Genomic DNA, 25283 nt, shown 5'->3' with positions numbered 1-25283 from the left:
GGCTAAAAAGAATTTCCAGATTGGATGGAAAGCACTGACTCCATGTCTAAGAAGCTCAACAAACCTCAAGCCAGACAAGAGAAATCCAAGTAAGATAAATAATAATTAGCACTAACAGTAATAAAAAGTAAATCTAAGTAGACAGTAAGAAGAAATATTCAAGGGAACGGGTAAAGAAATAATGACTTAAAACTGGAGATATAGTTCAGTGATAGAGCCCTTGCCTGCTTGCCTGAAAGCTCTGAGTTCAAACTTGTGGTTGGGCAGGATGGGGTGGAGGAGGACACATCTGACTTCTGATCAAAACAACGCAAGCACAAAGAACAAGATAACATTTGTAAAAGGCCCAAACCAGCTGTGCTCCTAAAGAAGTCTATATTTAGACAAAATAGCCTTCATCGCTGAAAAGGAATAAAAACATTTTCAGAAAAACAGAAACAGAAATTGTTTCCAGCAGAACTACATGACAAGAAATGATAAAGGAAACGCTTCAACTGAAGGAAAATATAATGATAGATCAGTCTGAATACATGAAGGAATGAATAACATCAAAAGCACAGATATTTAGATACATATACTGAACATTCCATTCCTTTTGAATTCATTTGAAAGAGTTAAAGAAAAATGTATTTTGAGTATGACATGTAAAATATAACACATCACACCAGTAAAAAAAAATAAGATATTAATGTAAGTTTCTTAAATTTTACATAAAATCATATCATTTTAGGTATATTATGGATCCACTAAACCCTAGGACAACCCAAAACACACAAATACACACATCTGTATGAATGCATGCTTATCTAATTATATATACATTCGTATCTATAATATCTATATGTAGGCATACCTAAAGAGCAAACAGGAGATAAAATAAGGAAAAAATACTTAAAAGAAAAACTCAACTAATCTAATAAAGGCATAGAAAGCCTATATTACTGCCACCAAAAGTGAAAGATATACTAACTACTACAAGTATTTTTTTTGCCAGTCCTGGGACTTGAACTAAGGGCCTAGGCACTGTCCTTGAGGGTTTTTTTTTGTGTGTGTGTGGGGGGGGGTCCATGGGGCTTGACCTCTGGGGCTGGGTGCTGTCCCTGAGCTCTTCAACTCAAGATTATTGCCCTATCCCTGGACCTGGGCGATGTCCCTGAGCTCTTCAGCTCAAGGCTACCACTCTACTCCTGAGGCAACAGCCCCACTTCCTGTTTTCTAGTAATTAATTGGACATAGAGTCTCACTTTCTTTAGTGCCTGGCTGGCTTTGAACCTTGATCCTCATATCTCAGTCTCTTGAGTAGCTAAGATTACAACGTGAACCACCTTGTGCCCAGTTTCCTTGAACTTTCTCAAGGCTAGATCTCTGCCACTTGAGCCACAGTACTACTTCTGGCTTTTACTGTGTACGTGGTAACCAAGGAATTGAATCCAGGGCTTCTTGCATGCTAGGCAAGCACTCTATCACTAAGCCAAACTCCTGGCCCCACTAAAAGTATTCTTTAGCAAAAAGTACTCAATTCCTTATGAAGATACTGACAATCTTCAATGTGTAAACTGCTTATAAGTACACTCAAAAGCAATTTGAAATTAAACCTGCTAGGCTGAGAAGGTAGCTTAATAGTAAAGTGTTTGTTTAGCTTGAGTGAAATCCTGGGTTAGGTCTCTACTATCAAAAAATAGTGTAAACAAACAAACATATACAATATATCAGATAACAAGGTAAAATACTGTAACAATATGAGATAACCAAGGGACAGCAAAAGTGATGAGAGATAACAGTACATTAAGAACAACAATCACTCATTATATGGCTTTTTTTTTTCTATATCTTGGAGGTCCTTTCATTTAGCATCATCCTATATGGCCTTACGTATCTAGGTTTTGCTCTATTGTAAATCTCTGCTAGGAGAGCCCAAGGTTTCTACTGGTTATGACAAATCAGGGAAACCATTGAGCCTATGTTCCTTTGAATCTGGCTTACTTCACTTAATATGATTTTTTCTAAGTCTTTCCATTTCCTTGCAAATGGGGTTGAGGTTGTTCTTTCTGACAGCAGCATAGAATTCCATTGTGTATAAATACCACATCTTGTTGATCCACTCATCAACTGACGGGTAAAAATGTTCATTTCTATTTTTTAAAAAAAAGCTATTGAAAAGAATACTGGAATCCAGGACGCAAGAAAATTCAGTTATATTTATCTACAATGAGGAACTCAAGTAAGCACAGACTTTTCTATTTCAATGAGTGCATCTCCAACTTTAATGTGCATAGAGGAGCTCGGGGTGGTGGTGGTCTTATTCCTGTGCAGGCTCTGGTATAGGAAATTTGGAGTAGGATGTAATATTCTGTTAGGTTATCACTGTTAGGTTATCAATTGCAAGGACCCAGACTACTTTTCTAATATCGAGTGTCAGTTTAGTCCGGAAACTTCCCAGATCCAGTGACATTCATTCCTCCCATCGTTTCAAAAGTACAGACATGTAGAACCATACCCCTGTACCCTTCTATTGTGGAGGTAAAGAGAAAAGGTGATCTTAACAGCAGGAGTTCTGAGTTCAAGACCTAGGACTTCTTTCTAAGCAACTGTGATAGACAGGTTGGTCTTTGCCAGGGTACAGTTCCGGTTTCTCCTCCCTCGGACGAGGCGTTAGATTATAATAGAAGACCAAATAGAAGTATTACATAAAATAAAACATGAAAAGGAAAGAAAACAAGAAAGCGAAGAGTTGAGGAAAGGGGCAGGACCTGAGAAGAAGAAGTGGGACTTTGGGGGATTATATTCCCCTGTGCCAGGAACGTGCCATGTGTGTGTGTTTTGGGGGGTATACTACATGAAGAAACAATTCGTAAGGGGGGGAGGGGGACTGTGGACATTCCGTGTGTAGAATTAGACCAAAATCAAGACACGTAAAACACGAACTCTCCTCCTCTTCTGTCAACTGGCATCTTCGTGGACGTGCTGTGACCGTGTCTCGTTTGGGTCTCTGGATTTCAGGTAGTTCCACCCCCCGCCCCCCGCACGCGTCTCGGTCGCGTTCGGTTCCCCACCCGTCACTTCCCGGCCTCCACGCCCGGGGCAGCCCCCGCCCCGGGGCCGTAGTTTCCACTACTTTGAAGGGTTGGTGATAAACGGACTGGTCTACTGTGGCGCCCGGAGGAGGGGTGGGGAGGAGAGGAGCGACTTTCCAGAGGCCCAGACGGCGGGCGGCGAGGCGCGCCCCGGCGGTACGGCTTGCGTCGTGCGGGTCTGGTGGGAGCCGCGATCCGGGCCGGCGCAGAGCTGCGGGGCGAGCGTGGCGCCCGGCGCCGGGACGCGCGGTTCCCTACCCTGGCCGCGCTGGCGGGGTGGCACCGGCGGCCGGGGGCGGGGCCGGGCGCGTTGTCGCTGCCTTCGCCGCGGCCGCCTCCGCTGCGGGCCCGAAACAATAGTGCAGGAGCCCGGGCCGCGCGGATCGGCGGCGGCGGCGGCGGCGGCGCACGGAGACGGACGGTAAAGACGCTTCCCACCCCCGCCACCTGCCTGCGTCGTACCCCCCAGGCGTCGCGCCTCTTTGCGACCCTCCGCTTCTCCTGGTGCCCCGACGGAGGAAGGGAGACCGAGACCTGGGCAGTCCGAGGGGCCGGGCGGGCGTCCCCCCATGCCGGAGGCAGGTGGGCACGGGGACGTCTGTTCCCCAGGCAGGCAGGCGGGCGATGGTCCACGGACGCCGCGAGTTTGAGGAGGCGACAGCCGAGGGGACGGGGCGCTCCCGCCGGAGGCGGGGGAGGAGGTGGGTGGGGACCTGGGGACCCTCCCTTCTCACCCCGGGCTGTCCGGGTTCGGCTGGGAACCCCTCGGACCGTGCCTGCTTCGTGACTGCTCCCGCCCGCCCCAGGCGGACCAGGACCGGCCCCGCCCCGGGACCCCAGCGCCTCCCCTGGGGCGACTTCGGCTCCCCACGTGCGTTTTCCTGCCGGGGATCTCGAGTGGGAAGCCTGGGACTCGGGAGTTCAGGTTCCCCCGGCGAAGTTGCCCCGCTGACCTGCGCCTCGCCAACTTGGTCGTGCAGAACCCCGGGCGGCCCCAGGGCCTGGCCCCGCCGAGCATCCGCGCGTGGTTCTTGGAGGTGGGGGGGGGGGTGAGGGAGAACTAGATCAGGCCCCCGCAGAGCCCCCTAACCCGGTAACATGGAAGTGCGGTTGGCATGTGGCGGGGGTGGCCGTCGGTGACAACCTAGGGCTAGGGCTTTTTTCCATAATAAAAGCCCGTGGGGAGCTGCGTGGCGGCGGTGGTCTGGGTGAGGCGGGCCGCGGTGAGCAGCACCGTTCTGTCTTCTTCCTACAAGTTGTCAGTCAGGTCAAGTTCTGGAAATGGTGTCACTATTCCTTTTTCTTCTCCTTCACAGGGGCACTATGAGCGAAGAGGAGCAGTTTGTAAACATTGATTTGAACGATGACAACATTTGCAGTGTTTGTAAACTGGGAACCGATAAAGAAACACTCTCCTTCTGCCACATTTGTTTTGAGCTAAATATTGAGGGTAAGGACACCACGTCTTTAGCATGAACTTTTATACAGCTCCTTCCAGTGAACTGTCTCTTAAAGTCGATTTCGTGGATGACTGGATGACAAAAATCTGAAGACTTTGAGGTTTCTGGAAATGAAACAACGCAGTTAAGAATTACAGAGGGATCTTGGTTTGAAAACTATAGTACTAACCTCATGCTGGCTAGCAGACAAGTGTGATATTGCCTGGTAAATGTGTTTTCTAATTGATAGCTTATTTGGTTTGCCAATTTTTAACAGACATGTTTGTTTCATATTAAGAACTACTTTAACCATTTATAAATTGATGGTCAAATGCAATTTTGTTCACCTCAAGTGAGGTGAGCCTGAATTGTTCATCCCTTTTGGCTCCATTAACTGCTTTTCAGTCATTATGAGCACCTTTAATGTGACTGTTGATATCAGTAGCTTGCTTTCAGTAAAAGGTGTGGGGTACTGTCTTACGATTGGCAATATGGTATTAAAACACTGACACTTTTTTAGATGTGTAGAAAAATATTTTAACATTCATGAAAAAGATAAAATATTGCCTGTAATTTGAATTTGAGGTTGTAACATCTTAGCAAAGAGACTTTATTTTCTTAGACCTTTACATTTTTAGACAGTTTCAAAACAGTAATTTAATTCTTTCCTGACTATATTTGAAGGTTTTTGTGATTTTTTTTCTTTTTCTAAGTGATATGAAATGTTCTTATATGGAATGCACACAGTAATTATATACTTAGGAATTCTTGTTAGGACTTGTTATTTAGACATGTAATCACCAAATAATAAGTGACAGAACACCATGGATTTCCTGTATATTATGTAGAATAGCTGTAACTTTGGCTTTACTAAATGTAGTAATTATGACTAATTTCAAAAGGATGACTTAAAATATGATTCTTCTGTAACATTCATTATATTACTGTGCTGTTAACAAGCTAGAGCAAAAACTCTAACTTTATGTCTTTTGGAAATAGAAATGACGTATATATTCTAATGCCTTGTATAAGTGTACATTTAGATGGATTAAAAACATTAGATGTCATCCAGTATAACCCTTGTATTCTACATTTAAGAAAACTGAAGACAGATAAGTAGAAGGCTCCAGTTTGCTATAGTGGTGATGGCTAGCTATTGCCATGCGTCAGGTATTTGCTGTGAGCACTTCAATGCCAGAGATTGTACTAAGCACCTTATTGGATTATCTTATTTAAACTCAAAATAGCTCTGGGATGTCCACTGGTATTACTCATTTTAAATGTGATGGAGTTGAACCTTAAAGATCTCAGAAATGGACTTTAGTCCCATAGTAAGTAATGAGACAGTCCTCAGCTTTGAGGCCACCTGGTTCTGTACATGTGATCTTAGTTCCACTGATCTACTGTCAGTGGTTATTTTATTAGAAGGCTAGTGCTAGAAGCCTGTCTGACTCTTCAGGCAATTATATGTTAACCTTGCTATTCACTCTTTGCTGCTTCTAACCAGTGCTTCCGGCTAAATCCTCATTACAGGGTAATTTTTTTTTTTTTGCAGAAACCCAAATTTTCATAATTGCTTTTCTACCCTTTTAAAATACACGTTTTCACTGATTCTGAGCCATAATGTAAACATTTCTGAGGAATGGCATATTCCTGATTTGTGAACATATCAGCTCTTGAAATGTAACTGGAAGTTCTGTGTTTCTGAGATTATAGTTGTCTCTCAATTTAAAAACAAAAGCAATTCTTAATTTGCTAAAAAAATATTCCATTTAGTATTCTACGTATATTCTAGGTTTTATATATTAAAATTACCTATTTAACTTTTGTAAGAAAATTTTCAGTAAATATTTCCTCTCTTCTAGCATCAGTTCTTAGCTCCATCTTTATTACCATGATGACCTAATTCATTATAATCATTTTGTTAAATTTAATATCATAAAATTGTTTGAAAAAGAAAAAAACAGAAGGAAAGGAGTCCCATGCCTTCCTTTGTGGAAGGATACTCATTTTTTATGTTTGTATTAAAGTTTTGTTTTTTGGGTTTTTTTTTTCACCCCCGGTGCTGGGCTTTAGCTCAGAACCTGAGCACTGTCCTTGGATTTTCTCAAGGCTAGAGCTCTACCACTTGAGCCTCAGTACCACTTCCAGCTTTTTTCTATGTATGTGGTACGGAGGAATCAAACCCAGGTCTTCGTGCATGCTAGGCAAGCATTCTTACCAGTAGGCCAAACTCCCAGTCCTTATTAAAGATTTTTGACAACCAAAGGTAATACAATTACATGCTAGAAAAATTGTAGCATATATTCTCCATCTTAACTAGTAAACCTTTTAAAATGTTGCTACCAAATTTTGTCACAATGCCAGCCAGTAAACTAGAATATAAGATCGACTTTTAAATTGACATTTAAAACTACTCATTTGGAATCATTTTTTGTAACATAGTAATATTGCTGGTGCCTGTTTTCTTCACTTACTAAGTATATTGCTGCATTTGCCCTATATATTTTTTCTTACATCCTTAGTAAAAATAAATTGTATTAAGGAACAGTAAACTATCAGACTGGTATAGAGCTCACACATTTATAGTAATTAATTAAAAGTAGTATAGTAATTAAAAGTAATACAGTTTATTTGCATCAAGTCAAGCCTGTCTCCTAATCAGCTGGCCTGTTGTTTAAAAACTTTGTGCATACATATGTTTGTTCAACAAAGACAGTGGACAGAGAAGTTGGGTCTTGTTTGAGTGATTTTATTTTTGCTGTGACACAATACTTAAGAAAGGGGTGCCTAGCATGGAGGACAAGGTGGTGGACTGAAAAAGGGCACACATGATGATGAACTTTTTGGGGTTTTTTTGGTGGGTCATGAGGCTTGAACTTGGCCTGGGCGATGTCCCTGAGCTCTTCAGCTCCAGGCTACCACCCTACCCTTGAGTCAAGCCCCACTTCCTGTTTTCTAGAGGTAAATTGGAGATAAGAGTCTCAGATCCTTTTGTGCCTGGGCTGACTTTGAACCTTGATCCTCAGATCTCAGCCTCCTGGGTAGCTAGGATTTACAGGCGTGAAACACCACACCCTGCAATGATGAACTTTTAAGAACTTAAGACATGCAATCTTTAAATGTTCTTTAAATGTTCTCATTGGTTGACATTTTTGAAAGTTATCACCTATAATTCACTAGGTTAATAAGTCTGCTTACAGGATTAGGAGACATTTGTTCTAATGCCTATGTCTTATCTTGGCACAAAGTTACAGTAAACGTTCTCACACATGTTAATGACCTGATATTGTAATATATATCTAGCTTTCTTTTAAAATCTGTAAAGCTATTTGATGACCAAAGCACAGTCATTCTCTAGGCTGAGGCAGAGAGGAGTGAAACTCAATGGAGCCAGCACTAGTGGCAACAGCATTGAAACTGTAATGTAACCGAAGTCAGGAAGGAGAATTGACCAGGAAAGATTAAGAGCTCTGGTATCATGACTTTCCATTTTCAGTGTGTGCCAAGAAAACTGTCACACTGGTGTTTTTTTTTTTTTTTTTTTGTTTTATTTTATGTTTTTTTTTTTTTTTTTTTTTTTTTTGCTAGTTGTGGGGATTGAACTCAGGGCCTGAGCACTGTCCTTGGGTTTTTTTTTCTCACTGTCCCTGTTTTTTTTTTTTTTCTCAAGTATAGCACTCTGCCATTTGAACCACACCGCCACTTCCAGCTTTTTCTATGTATGTGGTACTGAGGAATCAAACCTGGGTCTTTGTGCATGCTAGGCAAGCACTCTACCAATAGGCTAAATTCCTGGCCCTCAAACTGGTTTTTATGTCCGGTCTCCTTTTCTTTGATAACAAGCTCTCTTTTCTATAAAACAAAATATTTGAGGTGGCTCATGACTGTGACCCTAGCTACTCAAGAGGCTGAGATCTAAGGATCAAGGTTCAAAGCCAGCCCAGGCACAAAAGGACCTGAGACTCTTAGCTCCAATTAACCCCTAGAAAATGGGAAGTGGGGCTTGGCTCAAGGGTAGGGTGGTAGCCTTGGGCTGAAGAACTAAGGGACAGTGCCCAGGCCAAGTTCAAGCCCAAGACCCCCCTCCCCCCACTATATATATGGGGTTTTTTTTAGAAGACAGGACCAATTCCCAGTATACCAGCTAGCCAGTATAAGCTGATGAGGAACCATTTGTCTAGCTACTCTCTAGTCCACCTAATTCAGCTCATTAGTGATATAAGAAAAATCATGGGCATTTACCCAATAGCACAGGTGAATGGTGAACCCAGTTTCTGTTTACTTTTCTTTTTTTTCTTTTTTGGTACTATTAGAGTTTGGCCCCGGGGACTCAAGGTTGGGAGGCTCACACACTACTATTTGGGCTGCTAGCTCTGCTTTTTGCTATTTTTTTTTTGCCAGTCCTGGGGTTTGAACTCAGGGTCTGAGCACTATCCTTGGGCTTTCCTCAAGGTTAGCACTCTCCCATATGAGCCACAGCACCACTTCCAGCTTTTTCTATGTACTGAGGAATCGAGCCTGGGTCTTCTGTTCATGCTAGGCAAGCACTTTAACACCTTTTGCTATTTTTGAAGATGATGTCTAGCAGACTTTTTCTGCCTAGGCTGGACTCAAACCAGAGTCCTCCAGATCTCTGCCTCATAGAGGGCTAGGATTGAGGAGTAAACCACCAGTGCCCAGCACCTACTTCTAACATTGTTCTTCCTTGGTTCACTCTTCCACTGTAATGCTGTTTGTCATTTATGAAGAACCATTTTGAAACTTGGTGTTACTAATTTCATTTGAGAGTTGGATATGGTTATTTGCCATTTAAGATGTTTCATTCTTTATGTCCTGTTTCTGATGCACGAAACTCTTTCCATTTAAATTAAAGGACTCCTCACTTGTGTGGGGACATGACAAACTGCAAACTCATTCTGACATGAGCCTCTTTTTGCTTCCCATCCTTTGATGACAACATCTGTCTAAATAGTAACTAAAATAACATTTTTAAGTACAAAGCTTAAAAGGGCTTCTGAAATTGTGATGCATACATATATACATACATATGTATATATGTATATATATATATATTTGGAACTAAAGACTCAAGTTTGATTTATTTTTCTTTTATAGTCACTTTAAATTACTTTGCGTATTGTTGAATGACTAATATTAAAAATTTCATTATTTGGACAAAAGAGGTGGAAGTAGCAAGTAGCTTACTTGGTGATAAGCCATAGAATATTTTATCTCTCTGCCAATAATGGGGCTTGAGACTCAGGACCTAAATGCTCTCCCTTAGCTTTTTTTTTCACTTTACCACATGAGCCACAGCTCTGCTTTTGGCTTTTTGCTAGTTAAGTGGACAAAAATAATAGTCTCATGGACTTTTCTGTCCAGGACTTAAACATGATTCTTAGATTTCAACTAAAGATTGTAGGCATAAGCCACTGGTGCTTAGCACTTCACAGAAATTTTTTTTGCTTTTTTTTCATATATTTTTATTATAATTAATAGAAGAGTTACATTACATTCGCCAGATGGAAGATGCATTGCTTCAGATACATTGATACCCTTTCTAATCTCTTGGTCCCCATTTCCCTCCCCCCAACCCTCACTCTCATCTTGTTTTCCCCCCTTTCCTATCCAATTTCAAATAACCAAATACGCATATATCCAATATATCAGATAACCAAGTGAAATACTGTAATAATATGAGATAACCAAGGGACAGCAAAAGAGATGAGAAATAACATAGTACATAGAAGGACAACAATCACTCATTATATGGCTTTTGTTTCTATATCCTAGAGGTCCTTTCATTTAGCGTCATACTGTATGGCCTTATGTATCTAGGTTTTGCTCTATTGCAAATCTCTGCTAGAAGAGTCCAAGGTTTCTACTGATTATGGCAAATGAGGGAAACCATTGAGCCTAAGTTCCTTTGAGTCTGGCTTACTTCACTTAATTTGATTTTTTCTAAGTCTTTCCATTACCTTACAAATGGAGCAATGTCATTCTTTCTGATAGCAGTATAGAATTCCATTGTGTATAAATACCACATCTTGTTGATCCACTCATCAACTGAGGGGCATCTGGGTTGGTTCCATATCTTTGCTATGGTAAATAGTGCTGCAGTGAACATCGTTGTGCTAGTGGATTTAGTATGTCCTTGTTTCTGGACAATTGGGTAAATGCCAAGTAGTGGAATTGCTGAGTCATAGGGGAGCTCTATGTTTAGCCTTTTGAGGAACTGCCATACTGCTTTCCATAGTGGTTGAAGGAGTTTGCACTCCCACCAACAGAGTAGTAGTGATCCCTCCTGGCCATATCCCCGCCAGCATCAGTTGTTATTAGATTTCTTGATCCTGGCCATTCTAACTGGATTCAGAAATTATAAAAAGAAAAGTGATTGCTAGTAGGCTAGTATCCTGTGATAGTACGAAGTTCAGCTTTTCAAGCTGTGTACCTGGCAAACGCAAACTGGGCATTGGGTTACCAGAAGCCCTCTCACTTGTTCCCCTTGTTATTCCTTCCGTATAGCACAATCAGAGCATTATAGCTTCTTACCTATCTTGCTTCAAGAACCACTTAGTCACTTTCTTGAAGTCCATCAACGTTTCAGAATGTTTTAAATGCATGTCTTTCACTGTTTCAGGATCTTAATCTTTTCTTCCACTTAGTTCATTAAAATGCACGGTAAAATACATAAAGCCTGGTTTGTCTTGGACTAAAGGACCACTGGTAATTCCTTTCTAAACCAAAATGCATTTCTTCACATTGTAATATTTTTATTTTTATTACTTAATGTCACAAGTTCGTTTTGCCCCACATCAAGTTTCCTTTTTGTTGTTATTGAAAAATCAAATACATATATATATGACAATCAAAATTCCAAAATCAAAAAAGAATAAAAAGATACATAATACTATCTACTTACTAATAATCTCAGTGTTTTTAGTGTGTTGTACTTCTAAATTGTCTGCCAAAGGGAATGTGAGAAAGAGATCAAATTGTATTTATGAGACTGAACTAAGTAGATATAACACTGAATAACTTTTAAATTTAATAGTAACATTTTTAGGTAAAGTTTTATACCAACTTTTTTTTCATATATTTTTATTGTAATTAATAGAAACGTTACATTGTATTCGCCAGATAGAAGGTGCATTAATTCATATACATTGATAGCCTTTCTCATGTCTTGGTCCCCATTATATCAACTTTTTAATGGTACTTTATTGGTACATCATCTATCTTATCTAACCAGTGTCCCAAGATGGCTGTTTAGCTTGATTCCAGTTAAACACAGATAAAACATTCTTTCACATCTCTTTTGCTTGTCTAATTAAGTTTCTATTGTGAAAATAGAAAATAGTGAAATTCCCAGGGAATGACATGCAGATGTAAGGCATGTCCCAGTCTTCCTTTTCTACATTCATTTTCATCTCTTCCTTTACTAAAACTAAATTGATACTGTACAATCTGGTTTTTTTCTGTTTGTTTTCCTTTTGGTGGTTTGTGTGTGTGACAGTCTTGTTGAACTCTACCTCTGGGCACTTGTTCCCCTGAGGTTTATTTGTTGTTGTTGTTGTTGTTTTTGTTTTGCTCAAGGTTACCATTCTATCACTTGAGCCACAGCTGCCCTTCAGGCTTTTGGGTAGTTTATTGGAAATAAGAGTCTCATAAACTTTATTGCTGAGGTTGGCTTCAAATCATGATCCTCAGATCTCAGCCTCCTAAGCAGGTAAGATTACAGGCATGAGCCACCAGCACCCAGTGTGAGTTAGTCTGTCATTTATAAAATTATTCCATCTAACCTATTGTTTAAAATTATTTTTCTCTAAAATTCCTGCAATTCCATTATGACACACACAGTATTTAATGATTTTCTATTTGTAATGGTAGTTAATGATTAATTTTCTTATCAGGTATTTCGTGAGTTGTGATGATGGTCTCAAAGCAGCTTTGATGGTTGGTGTTTACAATCTATGCTCTTAATTGAATTATAAATCTTCAGATCCACTAACATATTTTGGTGAAATGTATGTATTTATTTACATAATGTTAATGATACATAGAATACATAACTGGAATTTCAAGGTCAGTGATATAAATACAGGCAAAGGAGTTGTAAAATTGTTTTTTTTGTAAATAGTGTGAGATTATCTTCTTCATTGTTTTTCTTATGTTTGAGAACATCACATTGCTTGATTTTGAGTTTATAAATTTAGTTTGTCATGAGAGAGCTTGCCCCTGTGTTTATCTAGTTATTATTGCACAGCATTTTTTGAGATATGAAGTAACATCTTTTGCCTCATTTATAGTTAGAAAAGTTATTTTTCTTATGCTTGTTTTGTATACAGTTTGTAAGTAGAAATTTTAAACCTGTATTTATCATAACATAATTGGGTAGATTTTCTAGGAGTATAACAGTTTAGTGCACAGAAACTTTTTTATGATGAAATGCATTAAATTAAATATAGGCACATTTTAATGTAATATCGTAAAGGTGTTATACGGAGGGGTCATGGCTATATAAGAAAGGTAATGAATACATTTCTTGTCAAAAATTGTTACCACCTCTCTCAGTTTTCTCCCAATTTCTCTTCTCCCCACCCCTATCCCTAAGTTGTAAAGTTCATTTCTTACAAAGTGTCTTCTGGGTATTGCTGTTACATTGGCTTGTCCTTTGTCCTTTGTTTCACCATTTTGTTATTACTCTTCCCTCCCTTCCCTTCCCCAAATCAGATAAACATATATACAAGACTCAGCGCACCAAAATAAAAAATGGATGACAACAGGGGATAAATCAAAGGAGGAGGGGAAAAAAGGAAGAAACAAAAAAGAAATAACTTCACAGTGCTTTAAGAATAACAACAAAAACTCTTGTTTCCAGAAGTTTTTCTTTGTGATTATTGTTCTTAATGTACTATGTGAGGTTATTTCTTTTCTCTTTTTTTTTCCCCTTATGGTTTATCTCATCTTGTTATTGATTCTGACTTTGGTACTTGGTATATTATATATACATTTACTCATTTATTTGAAATAGGGAAGGGAAAGTAGGGGAGGGATGGTGGAAGAAAACCATGGGAACTGATATCAGTGTTCAAGAAATAATGTACCCACTACCTGACAAATGTAACTGAAACCTCTCTATACACCAAACAAAAAAGAAAAAAAAACTTAAAAAAAACTCCAGTTTCCATATCTTGAAGTTGATTTCTGTTAGCATCATTTTATATGGTCATATGTTCATAGCTGTTATGAGCCTCTCTGTTAAGACCATCCTAGACATATACTAATAGTTACAAATTAGGGAAAACATGGAGCCTGTGTTTCTTTGGGTCTGGCTTTCTTCACTTAATGTGATATTTTTTTCTAGGTCTTTCCATTTCCTTAGAAATAGGGTGATTTCATTCTTTCTAATGAAAGCATAGACTTTCATTGTATGTATGTATATATATATATATATATATCACATTTTCTTCATTGGATTTTATTGTTGCGGTAATGTATAGAGGGGGTACAGTTGCATTTGTCAAGTACTTCTTGAGCATTGACATCCCTTCTCATGTTTTTGTCACCTTTTTCCTCCTCTCACCCCCTCCCAATCATCTTGTTTTCCCCTTCCCTTTCCTATCTCAAATAAACAAATAAACGTATATACAATATACCAGGCAACAAAGTCAGATACAGTGACTACATGAGATTAACAATAAGAGGGAAAAAAGAGAAAAGAAATAAATTCACATAGTGCCTTAAGAACAACAATCAGATTCATTCTAGGGTGTATCTGAGTTGTTTCCTCCATATCTTAGCTATGGTAAATATTGCTGCAATAAACACAATTGTACTGGTATCTTTCCTGTGGCCTTGTTTGTGTTTGTTTGGGTAAATACCCAGTAGTGGGATTGCTGGATCTTAAAAGTCCTTCTATGTTTATTTAGTCTTTTGAGGAAACGCCATACTGCTAGAGTGGTTGAACCAGTTTACATTCCCATGAAAGGTGTAATAGTATTCCTTTTTGGCCACATCCCTCACCCACCCCCTTCTATCAGCAACTACTATTATTTGTTTTTTTTTGTTTGTTTGCTTGTTTGTTTGCTTTTACTCTGGGGCTTCACTCTGGGTACTGTTCCTGAGCCCTTCAGCTCAAGGCTACTGCCCTACCCCCAGGCCTGGGCGTTGACCCAGAGTTGTTCAGCTCAAGGTTACCACCCTACCCCTTGAGCCACAACACCACTTCTGTTTTTCTAGTGGTTAGTTGGAGATAAGAGTCTCAAGTCTTTTGTGCCAGGGCTGGCTTTGAACCACAATCCTCAGATCTCAGTCTCCTGAGTAGCTTAGGATTACAGGCGAGAGCCATGGTGCCTATCTATTTTCTTGATAATGGCCATTCTAACTGGGGTAAGGAGAAGTGGCCAGAGATTTTGAACATTTCTTCATGTGTCTATAAGCTATTCTTATTTCCTCTCCAGAGAAGTCTCTTTTTAATTCCTTAGCCCACTTATTAATGAGGTGGTTGTTTCTTTGAGGATTTTTTATTAGTGGATTTAATTTTTTGAGCTCTAGGTATATTTTTATATGTCTGTGGGCTTTCTATTCATCTTGCTAGCTATGTCTTACTATATTTTATGCCTCAGATATAGAAAATGTCCATCCGCACAGAAAGTTTTATTGGACATTGCTAGTTTGAAAAACCTGGGAGCAAAATAGAAAATGATTATTTTTTATAACAAGCATTTTTGTAATAAACAGTTGTTATGTAGGTGTTTTCTCAACTTCCCAACTGTTAGATATAAAAACTAGAATTCACTGGGAGAAGGGTGTACTTTTTTTTTTGACAAATTTTCTGTTTATACATCCAACAGTATAAAAACTTACTTAAATTTTGGCTTTCTTGGTAATTTCAGGTTGAGGCTTATCTTTAGACATTATCTCTGAATTCTTAGCTCATTGACATCACCCTTGATTTGGTGGGTGATTACCTCAAATGGTGGAGCACTCTCAGCATGAAATCATCCTTGATGATTCATATACTGGAAAAAAGGTGATTTGATTAACTGCTCAATCCTGTCTTAGCATACAAAGAAGCTTTTAACGTGACATAACCATCCCTAAGTTAAAATCTGTCTAAGACCACCTGTTGATATATCTTTCTTTATGGCTGTAATTCTCAAATGTGGAAAAGCAAGTTGTTAAACCCATCTGTGTATTGGCGTATAGTGGTGGTTGCCAATAATTCCATCTGCTGGCAATGTAGAAATAAACAGTTTTCTCCTCCTCCTCTTCTTCCTCTTCCTCCTCTTCCCTTTTAATTTCATACTTGCTATGCAAGTGCTCTACCACTTAAGCTATGTCCCCAGTCCTGCCTTTTACTTTCAAATAATATATTGATACTTGAATATGACAGTATCTAATCATTACTTAAGTGGTGATTTTTTTTTTTTTTTTTGCTGGTCATGGGGCTTGAACTCAGGGCCTGGGAACTCTTAGCCTCTTTGAGTTCAAAGCTAATGCTCTACCACTTGAGCCACAGTGCCACTTCCTGCTTTTTCTGAGTACTTTCTTGGAGATAACATTCTCAGGGACTTTCCTGTCCAGGCATTCTCAGACCTCAGCCTCTTGTGTGTCTAGGATTTCTTTTGAGTTTGCTGAAAGCATGAATTGGAAAGAACAGTGAACTCCTTTATCACAGTACCCCACCCCCCAACACAAAGCATGTAGAAGAACTGGCAAGTGTACAAGAAGTAGAAGCTTGTACTTGTATTAGAAGGAAGTCGGTATTGTAGCTGTCCATCCTTGCCTTCTTTCTTTGATCTAATCTTCCTACCTTTAGTTCCATGACAGGATACACAGTGACTGGCAATTGTTTGGCATTAGATTAAAAGGTAAGGACTCTTTTTTAAAATTCTGGCTTGGCCACTGATTGCTTATCATTGCATACTAGCTTGTCAGAGTGGCATTTAGACAAGTAGCATTTTCCCTGCAGCCATCCTAACCTATATCAGTGTGTGGTCATATTATAGTACAGGTCACCTGGCATGGTTTTAGAGACTTGGTACATGCAGGCACATGTGCATTCATGAAGGTAGAGGCAGGAACTGTTCTGAACACGTCCTATTTTCACATAATAACTGCTCCTTGTACAGGCCAGTAGCTGCCACATTTCAAGAGAAATCAGGAAAGTGAGAAGAACTGTATATGAATATAATGGTTTTTCCTCGTTAAAACATTTGAAAGCCAAACAAGGCAATTATGTATTAAACTGTAGGTGTGCCACATTTACTTATTTTTCCTCTTCTTCTTCAGAAATGGTTATTGGCTCCTCCAAAACAGAGAAGTAACTTTTTTTTTCCTTCCCATCTTTCTTTCTTTCTTTTTTTTTCTATGTATGTGATACCAAGGAATCGAACCCTGGTCTTAGTGCATGCTAGTCAAGCACTCTACCACTAGGCCAAACTCCAGGACCCTCCTTCCCATCTTTCTTAGTGCAGACATTTGGCTCTTCCCCCGTTTATGTAATTAATACTTTGTTTAAAGAAGCACAAAAATGTTATTCATTATGTGCACCACATATATGTAGTTGTTTCTGTTTTCTTTTTTAGCAATGAAGATAAGATCATAGTAAGAAAAAAAATACCTTAAATCTTGGAAAATTGAGTTGGGAAAAACATGAGCCTCTATGAAAAAACATTTAAAGTAGTGGTACATGAATTGTTGCACAAACATTTGTCATATTTCAAGGCAATATGCTTAAAACTTTTTCATAGCATGTTAACATCTCATAACTAAATCTTCTTGCCTTATTCAAACATTAAGGGGAAAAAAAAAAACACCCATAAACACACCCTTTTGGACAACCCATACTGCCAGTTCTCAAACTCTGCTCCAAGTGTGAAGTAAAAAGCTGAAGTGGTTTAAAAAAAAAAAAAAAAGCAGAAGTGGTTGTAAAAAGCGGAAGTGGTTGGTTGGCTGGCACTTGGCAGTTTCTCACTCATGTGTGGTGTGTGTACTAAAACTTTATATCCAATTGCAGTCTGTATTAGACAAAAGTATATAAAGCCATTCTTTATATTTGCAAGTAATCAAATGCAGAATAAAGTCTAGTTAACAACAGCTAAACATACATTAGGCAGTAAGTGATGTGACTCAGGCATGTGATGCGCAAAGCCATGTGCCATTAGTGTAGAGCTAGTTTATCTGACAGAATCAGATGGTGAACCATCGAGGTAATTGCCACTAAGTCATAAAATGGCATCTTCAAAAGATTGTGGTAAAGCAGAAGATAATAGACATTTTTGAAGTAGTTTTTATTTTGGCTTTTTGGGGGTAGTATTTAGACTATCACTGTTGATACTTTGTTAGGAAAAAATATTTTTTACTGTCAGTAAATTAACTATAACATGGTCATCTCTTTAACTTGCAAAAGGAAAAGTGTAAGTCCAGAGGTAAATGTCCATGTTTGAGTAGCTTGGGCCTTTCCTGGTCCTTAACCAAGCTTTATTTTAAAAAGAGACTTAAAGACTTGGAGTGTGGGACAGCAACAGCATGGAGCTGAGACAATAAGGTTTTAAAAGTATTAAAGAATGGAATATGTAAAAGTCCTGGGATAAAAATGAGAAAAGAGCCACGCACAATTGCCCACACCTGTAATCCTAGCTACTCAGAAGGCTGAGATCTGAGGATCACGGTTCAAAGCCAGCCTGGGAAAGAAGTCTGAAACTTCTTTCTCCAATTAACCACCAGAAAACCGAAAGTGTTGCTGTGGCTCAAGGGGTAAAGCCATAGCCTTGATCTGAAGAGCTCAGGGACAACACTCAGACCTAGAGTTCATCCCACAATAGATAAAAATTTTTTTTTAAAAAATGAGAAAAGATAGAAATATTCAGTAAAAACACTTTAACTTTTTAAAAACCCTGTACAGACACTGAAATACTGAAGTTTTAAAACACTCTATCAAGAAGAAACCAATAAAAACTAAAATTAGTAGTAATGTTTTTCAGCTGAAGTCTTGGCTTTTTGCACATTGATAATAACTTCATGACAAAAAAGTGACATGGGCAACCTTGAGGCCTCTTTTAAATAATTTTTCTGATAATCAGGATGCCATTTACAATGGCCTTTGGAGGAAACTGTAGCACAATCTTTAAACTTGTTTATAACTCAGCTCTTTAGAAGTATTGACTCATTTGGTTGCATTTAAAATCATTTCCTTCCAAACAAATTGGTGCTCAGAGATATTTACACTTGTAATTAAAATTTAAAAGGAAGTTGGATAACTCACTGAAATCTCTGATAATAGCAATGGTAAACACCATTAGATTGAAATGATGACTTAAAAAAATCAAGAGTTTATAAAAGTGACAAGTACATTGCTGTTATAAATAGAATAAGCTACAACATTCTTTCCTATTTAGAAATTTTTTCAGTTATATAAAATAGTCCACTTATTTAACTTTTAGCTTTCTCTGCTACTGCCTGGGATATCTAAAAAATATGTTTGCATAACAATTATCAAGTTGAATTTTCAAACTCAATTGTTTTCAAATGTTAATATAACTGACTCAGCTAAAGAAATTAGAGGTGCAAATCTTACTGACACAGCCCTATTTGTATATTTGCTGTCTGTACTAAATTTAACTTAAAACTGTGTAATTGGGTAAAGCTTTTCCTGGAAGATTATGGTTTTCTTGCCACAGAAATGCCATCTCTGTATTTGTGCCATGCATCATTTCCTTAGACAATGGGCCATTGCCCAACAGACTTAATGCTACTGTCTTTATTCTCTGCAACCTGACAGAACTACACATCTTAGTTACCTGGCAAAATTGCATGGTTAGTGAAGGTTGTTTGGCATGCTTTAAAATGTCTTTTTGATTTTCCTTATGCATATAACCATTCTCAAGTTCCTGCTGAGGATGTTTGTAAGACAGTCCTCTCCCCTCACCCCCCACAGAAATTTCCCTCTAGCAAGAGGGAATATTTGTTGTAAATATTTTCTGTGATACATTAATCTACATCTGTTGGTTAAAGAAGGCTTTTTAGAGGAAGTAAGAGCTATATAGGAGATGGTAGTGATAACGACTTGTTTGCAGTGTGTTCTTCAAGAGGATTTGTGAAGAAAACATCATTTGAAGAACAAGAGTCTATGAGGTAAATTGTTGGATAGAATTTCTTTAGATTGTGTACAATAAGATGTCTCTGGATTAATGCTCAAATTGAATCAAGTTCTTACACTTTGCTGTTTATAAGAATATTACTGAATACTGTATTTATTAAGCAACATTGTATTACTAATATTAGAACTGTCAGCATTTTCCTCTATGAACTTTCAGGAACTTTATTTTACTAGAATTTGTATATTCTTAGTGCAACTTATAAAAATGTCATGTCTTCTTGAATGTTCGTTCTTTTTTTTTTAATAGGTGTTCCAAAATCTAATCTTTTGCACACCAAGTCATTAAGGGGCCATAAAGACTGCTTTGAAAAATTCCATTTAATAGCAAACCAGGATTGTCCTCGGTCTAAGCTTTCCAAAAGTACATATGAAGAAGTGAAAACCATTTTGAGTAAGAAGATAAACCGGATTGTACAATATGCACAAAATAAAGATGTGGAGTCTGATTCTGAAAGTTCTAAAACCTCCCAACTTCACCTGTTTAACTTCAGGCATAAGCCAGATAAGAAATTACTGCCACAGTTTGACTCTCAAGTGCCAAAATATTCTGCAAAATGGATAGATGGAAATAAGAGTGGCATTTCAAACTGTAAACAAAGGATTTTGGAGCAGAGGGGAAATAGAGACTTTGGGCTTGCTATGTTGCAAGATTCAAGCGCCACTTTATGCAGGGACAGTGTATTATGGCCCCACAGCTGCAAGCAGGCACAGAAAAAAGAAGAGCCAATCTCTAGTCCAGAGGCTAAAGTACAGACACAGAATCTACGTTTCAGCAGAGAGGAACGTAAGTAACAAGAAATAATGGGTGAAAGTTGAGTAGGTTGGTTTTGCTTTTAGGTAGGTTTTGGAGATTTAATTTTTTTTTTTCTGTGTATGTGATAATGAGGAATCGAACCCAGGGCTTCATGCCTGCTAGGCAGGCACTCTACCACTAGGCCATGCTCCCAGCCTGTCCTTTATTTTGTCACTTTAAGAAGTAAGCTGAATGGAATCATAAAGCATGAGTTGAAAAGCTCAAGGTTCATTCTGTTTACAGAAGTATAGCCTCAACTTTTTTGTCTGTTTTGTTTTAATTGTATTTGCTAGTCCTGAGTCTTAACTCAGAGCCTGGGCACTACCTTTGAGCTCTATTTTTGCTCAAGGACAAAGCTCCACTTCCAGCCTTTTGGTGGTTAATTGAAGATAACAGTCTCAAAGACTTTCCTACCCAAGCTGGCATTGAACCTAGATCCTCAGATCTCAGCCTCCTGAAGTAGCTAGGATGACAGGTGTGAGCCACCAGCGACTAGCAGCTGGCAACTATGAACTACTACACATTGTAAAGTCACAAATATTTACAAGACCAACTTCTTGGAGGTTAATCATTTAAAAGCAAAAGTCTGACATTTTGCTAATCTGTAGGTGATAAATGTTTTAATTTTAAAATTAGGAAACAAGATTCATTTTGTCTGCATCTGTTTCTATAAAAACTTAGAAACTGAAGTAATTAAGGCAAATTATTTTAGAACCAGAAGGGACTTTGCAGACCTGTTTAGACAATTTTTTAATACTGTGAATTACTGAAGGTTATTTAACTAGATAGACAAATTGATTTTTCAGTTTTTTTCCTACAGTACTTCAGTGTATCCAAACAACAGTTAATGAGATATGTAATGTTTAGTCAAAATGAGCTTGATGGAAGGTGGCTAGAATCATTTGTAAACTCAAACAGGAGACACCAGAATCCAGCAGGTCTAGTTAGTATTCTTTGGTGATGTGTTTCCTGTTCCTACTAGTGATATTGATGTTTTTTATTAGATAGAAATTAGGGGTTTGTGACCAGAACTTGGAAGCTCCTTACTGCATGCGTTAATGAGTCAACCCTGGAGTTCTGCTGAATATTGTGTTTGGCAGGTGACATCAGTGTTTTTAAATTAGTGTATTGGGTTAGGCAGCGTATTTTCCCTTTTGTGATGTTACAATGAGTATGTTTTCGTCTTTCAGTGAACTCAATGACACTTGGTGAAGTAGAGCAACTGAATGCAAAGCTCCAACAGCAAATCCAGGGTAAAAAATCAGTTTCCATGTTTTGTTTTATTTCTAACATGAAAATTTTTGATATAGAAAGTCTCCTATGGCAGGACATGATTAGCTTCAGTAGTACTTAATTTGGATACTACATATATGAACCTGTTAAGAGTTTCTGTTGTTAAAAGTGTAAGAACAGCACATTTATTCCTGTTTTTCTTTTGTTAGTGCATACTGAATTGCTCATAGTAAGGTGCCTCACCATAACATACCCATGTATGCAATGTATTTTAATCATTTCCCCCTCTACTATTCTTTCTTATTCTTCCTCTTGTCCTCATCTCCTCTGAGGTCCCCCTTTTACTTCCACAACTTTTATTGTTCTCTTTTGCCTTCCTACATGTGCAGCGTTTTCTTTATTCATTCCTTGTTGGGTAGCATAGCCTGCAGGCAGTAAGCTAGCTATTGTTTAATTCTGCTCTCATAAGCATGGGAGGATGGGTATCTCCATAGTATGTTAGTTGACTTCTTTTGGCTGTATACCCAGAGATGATGTGGCTGGATCATATAGCCATTATTTAAATATTTATTTTTTGAGGAACTTCCACACTGGATGGCCATAATGGCTGGACTTACATTTCCACCAGCAGTGAATAATCCAACCCCTCCACCTGCACCCCCCACCCCCACCAATACACACCTACAGCCTTTGTTGTTTGGTTTGATGACAGCCATTTTTGACTGGATAAGGTAGAATTCCAATACAATTTTTGGTTTCACTTTCCTAAGTAAAAATGGAGACTACATAAATCTTCACCTTTTATCAACATTTTAATCATCATATACTATTACACTGTGGGGTTATGATCCATGACAGGTCTTTAAGCCAAGTACTACTGCCACTGACTTTTTGTTTTGTTCTTTTTTTTTTAATTGTTAATTTCAAATGCAGAAAAGTAATGAGACCAGAATAATGAACCCTAAGACCAATCTTACCAGCATTTCCACTTTTATTTTAAAGTATTGCTATTTTTTTCTTTCTTTCTTTTTAATTGTATTGTATTATCAGGTAATGTATAGTGGGGTATTTTTTTCTTTTTATATTCTTCCTTCTTACCCTACCCTAACCCTTTGCATGTGTTATTTAGAAACAAGTTCCAGATATTTTACTATTTTGCCCATAAACACTTGAGGATTTTTTTCTAAAAAGTGATTCTTTTATTTTTCCAAAACAATGTCATTATATTTTAAAAATGGATAATATTTTAATATTATCGAATATGATAGGAAAGTTAAGAGTATTCATATTCCCCAACTCTTTTCTTTGCTTCCCAGTATATACCCTTTTAGGTAATGAAATTGCACTTTGGAGACCTTTATGTTGCTTACATATATTATGCAGTCAGTAGCAAATTAGAAATTTTTTTTTAAGCTGTGTGTCTTGGCCACATTGCCCCTAGAATAATTGTAATGATAGTAATCACAATTTATATTTATCAAGTATTTTACAAGTATGATAACATTGAATTCTTATAGTAACCCTGTGAAGTGTTTGCTGACATTATTGATCTTATACATAAAAGAAAATAGAAACATTAGGGTATTTTTCCAGAGGCTATGATATAGGAGCAAGGATTTGAAATTTCAAGTAATATGATTAGAAAGCCACTTGGAAGGGTTTCCAAACCTGCAGAGCAATGTGCCGTTCTTATCCAAAGACAATTAAATATTGTTGAGCCCATTTTTAGATTCGAATTGAGAAGTGGCACAGTAGTGGAGATAATCACCATTTCTGTTGTGTATTGTTTGTAATTAAGTTGATTATAACTCTAGTTACACTTGATGCATAGAGATATAACATTCCACTTGGGCATGTAAATTATTCAGACTTGCTGTGTTGATCTAACTTACAGGCTTTGAAGAGAACACTGTTTCCTTGGTGTCAAAGCAGTTACATTGATAAACCATTGCCCAACATATTTATTTTAGTAAGAGTACTTATTCAGATAAATCAGGAGCTTAAACATAGAATACTAAAAATGAAACTACATTTTAATATTTACAGAAGTTTTTGAAGAGTTATCACATCAAGTTCAAGAAAAAGATTCATTGGCCTCGGAACTCCACGTCCGTCATGTTGCCATCGAACAGCTTCTCAAGAACTATTCCAAGTTACCATGCCTGCAAGTAGGACGAACAGGAATGAAGTCACACTTTCCTGTAAACAACTAAACCAGACTTCACATGCTCTACCCTTTATTGGTCTGCCAAGCATGCACACTCTGAAGAAATTTGAAGAAAGTTCATGGTCCATATTTTTATGATCATTTATTTAATTTGCAGAGCGTAAGGAGATATTCAACATCCTTGTCTAATAAAGTAGATCCCTGTATTCTAGTCTTGTAGGGTTATCATTTGGCTTCATTTTGGGAATCTTTTTCCTATAGTTTATTAAATTCTTGTCCCTAACCTAAGCAAACAGGTAACTATTTAAATCTGTTAACAGTGTTATTTTTATTAACCATTTTAGCATAATTCATCTGTCAAGACAATAGAAGATTAGCAAACTGTACTAGTCTAAACTACTACAGATAATTTTTAAGGGGAAATGGAATTCATAATTCACCTCTTATTTATTATGAGCAATATTTTAATATAAAATTTTTATATACAAAACTGCTATTTTAGGTACTTCTTCATTCCCTTTATAAGTGTGTATTTGAATGGCACTGCATATTTACACGTTCGTGTGTAATTATGCTCACCCATATTTAAAATCACTGCATTTTATTCTTTTTAGTAAACAGTGTTTGTACAAGTATTATTTTGGTTTCCAAAGATAAGTGTCTTTTGGAGTAGCCATCTATCTAGATGAATTTTCTGATAAATTAGAAAGGTGAAATTAATAACTTTGGGGGGCATATAATCAGGTAAATACATGATTTTGTTTTCTAACTAAAGCAATTCCTAGTTAATTTAGAAATATAATTTCTATATCTATTTATTTTTTATCCCCGTAGAAACCAGAGCTACTACTTGATTCATTGTTACTTTGCTTCTAATGACTTTTGTTATGTGAGAATTTGGACAGTGTAAGTCAAGCTTCACTTCCAAGTCAAATGTAATATATATATTCAAATGAAATTGTTGTACTATTTTTGGAAAAAATTCTACGTGCCATTTCAGATACATTTTTAAAAATCCTTACTAAACTATTCAAAGTTTGTCTTCAACATCATTTAAATCAGTGTGTAAGAAAGCATTTTAAGATATTTTTCTAAACTTCAGAGTCTAATGTGAAAGATAAAATTGCTTGATACAAGAAAAACAAAACTAATAATTCAGCAAAATAAGCCCATATAAAAGAATATTCTTATGAGCTGCCTATGTTTTCCAAGAGTTCTTAACTAAAGGGTTATTTAAAGCTGTGTTATAAAAAAGTATATCCATGGTCTGTAAATTCTGTCTTTACATGGTATTTAGAATGTACTTTCCTATTTAGTTGTTCTCTATGCTTGAAAGATTCTCAAAAAAAAATCTATTAATTTGGCAGCTTCATGTATAAAGATATAGATGACTTCCACCTTAAATCTG

General features: G+C 37.7%; 1 protein-coding gene across 4 annotated transcripts; it reads left to right on the top strand.

Moving 5' to 3' along the window:
• The first annotated feature begins 2933 nt into the window (after window positions 1-2933).
• Window positions 2934-24081, top strand: C1H21orf91 (chromosome 1 C21orf91 homolog). 4 transcript variants are annotated; one of them, XM_090348041.1, is made up of 5 exons: window positions 2934-3000; window positions 4391-4524; window positions 19930-20466; window positions 21666-21728; window positions 23755-24081. In XM_090348041.1, the coding sequence occupies exons 2-5, from the start codon at window positions 4398-4400 to the stop codon at window positions 23919-23921; spliced, it is 894 nt and encodes a 297-aa protein (XP_090204167.1). In that variant the 5' UTR covers window positions 2934-3000; window positions 4391-4397; the 3' UTR covers window positions 23922-24081. The 4 variants fall into 4 exon arrangements, with proteins under 4 accessions (XP_090204167.1, XP_090204159.1, XP_090204186.1 ...); XM_090348033.1 differs by lacking the exon at window positions 2934-3000 and adding an exon at window positions 3052-3230; XM_090348060.1 differs by lacking the exon at window positions 2934-3000 and adding an exon at window positions 3384-3495.
• The last annotated feature ends 1202 nt before the right edge of the window (window positions 24082-25283 follow it).

The sequence above is a fragment of the Megascapheus bottae genome, chromosome 1 (assembly GCF_031878675.1).
Source record: "Megascapheus bottae isolate mThoBot1 chromosome 1, mThoBot2.hap1, whole genome shotgun sequence".
NCBI classification, from domain to species: Eukaryota; Metazoa; Chordata; class Mammalia; order Rodentia; family Geomyidae; genus Megascapheus; species Megascapheus bottae.
Note: the sequence above shows the minus strand (reverse complement) of the source record. Positions and strands in the feature narration are given on the sequence as shown.

Coding starts and splice junctions, on each gene's coding strand:
- C1H21orf91 (XM_090348041.1), top strand. CDS start 4,398: ATGAGCGAAGAGGAGCAGTTTGTAAACATTGATTTGAACGATGACAAC. Junction 4,525..19,929: donor TTTTGAGCTAAATATTGAGG/GTAAGGACACCA, acceptor TTTTTTTAATAG/GTGTTCCAAAATCTAATCTT. Junction 21,729..23,754: donor GCTCCAACAGCAAATCCAGG/GTAAAAAATCAG, acceptor TAATATTTACAG/AAGTTTTTGAAGAGTTATCA.